Source organism: Trachemys scripta, chromosome 25, assembly GCF_013100865.1.
Source record: "Trachemys scripta elegans isolate TJP31775 chromosome 25, CAS_Tse_1.0, whole genome shotgun sequence".
NCBI lineage: Eukaryota > Metazoa > Chordata > Testudines > Emydidae > Trachemys > Trachemys scripta.
In genome coordinates, this window is record NC_048322.1 from 353607 (window position 1) to 358288 (window position 4682).

Genomic DNA, 4682 nt, shown 5'->3' on the forward strand with positions numbered 1-4682 from the left:
GGGAGGATCAGCAGAGCCCTGGGCAATGCCCCACCCCCACCCACTGCCTGAACTCTTACCCCCCCCCCGGGACATCTCGCCCCATCACTGCTCCCATTCAGCCCTGACCCCAAGTCACCCACCTTCCCCTCCCCCGCCCCCAGATATAGTGTGGCCCACTTGGCCCCCTCCCACAGTGGGGCCTGCCCCCCTCAGCCCTGGCCCAGTGTTACCCCCACCCTGCTACATACCCCCCATCAACAGTGGGGCCCACGCAGCCCTCGCCCCCATGTCTGTAGTGGAGCCTGCCCGGCCTCATCCCTATGTGACCCCCAGGATGCCCCCAATTCACTTCCCAACGAGGCCCAAAGTCCTGTGTGCCCAGCGCTGCCTGAGAGCAGGGAGCAATGGGGGGCATTGGGGCTGTGTTGGGGTGAGCCCTGTCCCCCCCCCCCAGAAGCAGGGGGACAACACCGGCAAGCTGGATTTGGGGGTGCTGCTGGGAGGATTAGGCTGGGGGGGTCGGGGCTGTATCAGAAGGTTTGTCTCGGGTGACCCGCCCCCATCTCCCACCAGGTGCAGGGGGACAATGCCAGCGAGCTGGATTTCGGGGCGGTGCAGCGGGGGGACCCTGAGATGGAGCAGAAGATGAACCGGGTGCTGCGGGACTGCGTGGAGAGAGGGAAAGCCAACCCCATCTGCAGCCTCCATGACCAGGGGGCCGGGGGCAATGGTGAGGGGGGGGGCAGGGCCGGGGGTGGTGGGGTGGGGGATCAGGGCCTGGGTGGGGCGTAGTGGGGGGGGCTGGTGCCCCAGCAGTGGGTGACTCTTCCTGCCCCGCCCTCCAGGGAACGTGCTGAAGGAGCTGAGTGACCCAGCCGGGGCCGTGATCTACGCCAGCCGCTTCCAGGTGTGTGGGTCCCCCTGCCCCCCATGCCCGTGACTCCCAGGGGTGTGGGGACCCCCTGCCCCCCATGCCTGTGACTCCCAGGGATGTGGGGACCCCCTGCTCCCCCACGCCAGCTGTTCCCAGGTGTGTGAGGACCCCCTGCCCCTCTGCCCCCCCAGCCTGCCTCGTCATACCAGCCACTCCCAGGGGTGTGGGCCTGTCCCAGTTTCAGGGTAGCTGGGCATGACCCCATGGCTCCCCTACTCCATACTAGGGGTGGGGCTGCAACCCCCCGCANTATCTTCACAGGGGCGTGCTCCCGTGTCACCCCATCAGCTGCCCTCTTGCTCCCCCCTCAGAAGGGGACCTGCCTGGTCCTCCTCTGTTCTTCTGGGGCGGCCAGGAGGCCGTGGGCTCTAGTCTGTCCTCTGGGGCGGGAGTTGGGGAACACAGGAAGGGGATGTGCCTAGCTCTAGGGTGGAGCGGGGCGGTGGTGGTATATAACAATCTGGGCAGGGGAATGCCAAGCACTATAGGGCCGTGGTGCCCAGTGGGGAGGGTGTCACGGAGTATTGGGGGACTCAGGGCCCTGCACCCCCGGCTTCCTGCAATTCGCCATGACTCTCAGCCAGCCAGTAAAGCAGAAGGTTTATTTGGATGACAGGAATACAGTCCAAGACAGGTCTTGCAGGCACAGACAACAGGGACCCCCTCCGTTAGGTCCATCTTGGGGTCCCAAGGCATCCCAGCCCAGCCCCCCTTGGGAGGTCAGAGCCATCTCTGCCTCCCAGCCATCTCTCCAGCCTGCTTCCAGCCCTCCTTCAGCGACCCCTCCCACAGCCTTTTTTCAGTTTCCCGGGCCCCCGGAGTCACCTGGCCTCCAACCCCTTCCTGGGTTCTCATGTTACAAGCTCAGGTATGTTCCCTCGGGCAGACTCCCATCCCCCGATGCAGACCATCCTAGTCACACTCCCCTGTCAGCATTCACACACCCCAGCAAGAACAGTCCCAGTTCGTCACATCGGGAGGGGCAGAACGAGGAGCTGCGGGGGTGTCTCTGCTCTAACCCCCCATCTCGGGCAGGATTCGCCCGTTCCTTCGGCCAGCAGCTCCCCAACGGGCAGCGCCGCGAATGGATCAAGCCCATCATGTTCAGCGGGGGGATCGGCACCATGGAGGACATTCATTTGTGCAAGGAGCCCCCTGAGCCTGGTGAGTACCCCCCAACCCTCCCCCCCTGCAAAGAACCCCTCCCCACCCCAAGCCACTCCCCAGGAAACCCCCTCTGCCTTTTCCCTCCCCACATACTGCAGTTCCACCCCCGGCCTAAGAGCCTCCCTGCCCTGCCTCCCCCACGGACCCCATGTTGTCTGAGAGCAGCCATCTGGCCCCAAGTCTTCCCCGCTTTTGCGAGGGGGGGCGGGGGGCGAAGGAGAGGCAGCTCCTGCCATGGGGCTGGGGTGGGTTTTGTGGAGGTCTTACTGTTCGCTCTCCCTCCAGGGATGCAGGTGGTGAAAGTGGGGGGCCCCGTGTACCGCATCGGAGTCGGGGGGAGCTCAGCCTCCTCCATCGAGGTGAGTGAGGAGGGGACCTGGGGGGCAGGGATGGGGGGCTTCCCTGTGGGCGCTGGGGATGGGGGGGTCAGCAGAGCCTTAGGCCCAGCCCCCATCCACTGCCTGTACTGCTCCCCCTATATCCCTAATGTGTCTCCCCCTATCTTACCCCTCCCCCCTGGGCCATCCCGCCCCCTCATTGCTCCCATACAGCTCTGCCCCCATGTTCCCCCTCCCCCCCCCGCCACAGTGCGGCCCACTTAACCCCCTCCCACAGTGGGGCCTGTCCCCCTCAGCCCTGGCCTGTGTTACCCCCCCCGCTACATACCGCCCCCCAACAGTGGGGCCCATGCAGCCCTCTGCCCTCCCAACTCACTTCCCAATGAAGCCCACAGTCCTCTGTGCACAGCCCTGCCTGGGCTGTGCCCCCACATGCTCCCCCCAGCCTGAGAGCAGGGGACAATGGGGGGCATTGGGGCTCTGTTGGGATGAGCCCCATCCCTCCCAGATGCAGGGAGACAACACCAGCGAGCTGGATTTGGGGGGGGCTGCTGGGAGGATTGGTTGTGGGGGATTGTATCAGAAGGTTTGTGTCGGGGTGACCCCCCCATCTCCCACCAGGTGCAGGGGGACAACGCCAGCGAGCTGGATTTCAGGGCGGTGCAGCGGGGGGACCCCGAGATGGAGCAGAAGATGAACCGGGTGCTGCGGGGCTGCGTGGAGAGAGGGAAGGCCAACCCCATCTGCAGCCTCCACGACCAGGGGGCCGGGGGCAACGGTGAGGGGGTGGGGCAGGGCCGGGGGGCGGCGGTGGTGGTTCCAGGCCGGCAGTGGGTGGGGGATCAGTGCCTGGGTGGGGTGTAGTGGAGGGCCTGGTGCCCCGGCAGTGGGTGACTCTTCCTGCCCCGCCCTCCAGGGAACGTGCTGAAGGAGCTGAGTGACCCAGCTGGGGCCGTGATCTACGCCAGCCGCTTCCAGGTGTGTGGGGACCCCCTGCCCTCCCAGCCTGCCCCATCTTGCTAGCTACTCCCAGGGGTGTGGGGACCCCCAGCACCTCTGCTCCCACACGCCAGCTGCTCCCAGGTGTGCTGGGACCCTCTGCCCCCCCAGCCTGCCCCGTCATACCAGCCACTCCCAGGGGTGTGGGCCTGTCCCCGTTTCAGCGTAGCTGGGCATGACCCCATGGCTTCCCCACTCCATACTAGGGGTGGGGCTGCAACCCCCCGCAATCTACCAGGACTCTCCCCTCTCAGAGGCTGGGCCCAGCTGTAGCCCCCATCCCCAGTGTTCGGTTCTGGGGAGCTGTGGGGACTCACCCCCATGGGGCTGGCTGCAGCCCTGCCCCAGCAGCGCTCCGGTGTGGGGCTACCAAGCAGGGCCACTCCCTGCCCCCAGCCAGCGGCTCCAGGGTGTGTGGGACCCCGATTTCCCCCCAGCCCCCGACCTCACCATATGGCTGCTCCCAGCCCCTGTCCCCGCCCTGTCTGTCGCTCCTGATTATGTGGGACCCCCCACATCCCTCCCCCTCCAGCCCCTTCTGGGTGTGTGATCCAGGCCCCCAATCTCCTCCCCTCCCCCCTCACTGACACCCATGTACCCCCCAGCTGGGGGACCCCACGCTGAGCGTGCTGGAGATCTGGGGGGCCGAGTACCAGGAGTCCAACGCCCTCCTGCTGCGCCCCACCGATGTCGCGCTGCTGCAGCGCCTGGGCCAGCGCGAACGCTGCCCCGTGGACGTCGTGGGCACCATCACTGGGGACGGACGGGTACGGGCGCCGATGTGGGGGGGGACGGGTCGGGGCTGGGGGCACAGGGCTAGGGGTGGGCAGCCGGGAGCTGCATGCGATGATGGCTTGAGCCTAGGGACAGGGCCTCAGGGCTCAGTGGGTGGGACTGATGGGGGGGCCCTGGTCACTGTGGGGTTGGTGCATGCGGGGTTTGAGCTGGGGGTGGAGTTGGCGTGCGGGGGCTGGGTCTGTGGAGCGGTGCCGGGTGGGGTTGGCTGGGACTGGGGGGGACACTGGGGGGCTCTGTGGAGAGGGGGGTGGTGTAGCACAAAGGATGGGACGGGGATGCTGGTAGCAGAGATGGGGCTGGGAGGTGGGGAGAAGGGGGTGCCACAGGATGGGATCTCAGTGGGGGCAGAGGAAGGGTTGGGCTTGGGGTGAGAGGGGGCTGGCAGTGGGGCGGGGGCACCCCCAGGCAGTGCCTTCCCCAGGGCGCTCCCTCCCTCCTCCCCCCCCCCCCCCCCCCCCCCCCCC

General features: G+C 67.1%; 1 protein-coding gene across 1 annotated transcript in view; it reads left to right on the plus strand.

Annotated features, from left to right (window-relative positions):
* Window positions 1-4682, plus strand: part of PFAS (phosphoribosylformylglycinamidine synthase) — a 40748-nt gene that overhangs the window by 16915 nt on the left and 19151 nt on the right. Inside the window, exons 13-15 of the mRNA XM_034757293.1 lie at window positions 556-712; window positions 828-889; window positions 4026-4187. Of these exons, the coding sequence (XP_034613184.1) occupies window positions 556-712; window positions 828-889; window positions 4026-4187 (381 nt within the window). The remainder of the gene's footprint in view (window positions 1-555; window positions 713-827; window positions 890-4025; window positions 4188-4682) is intronic.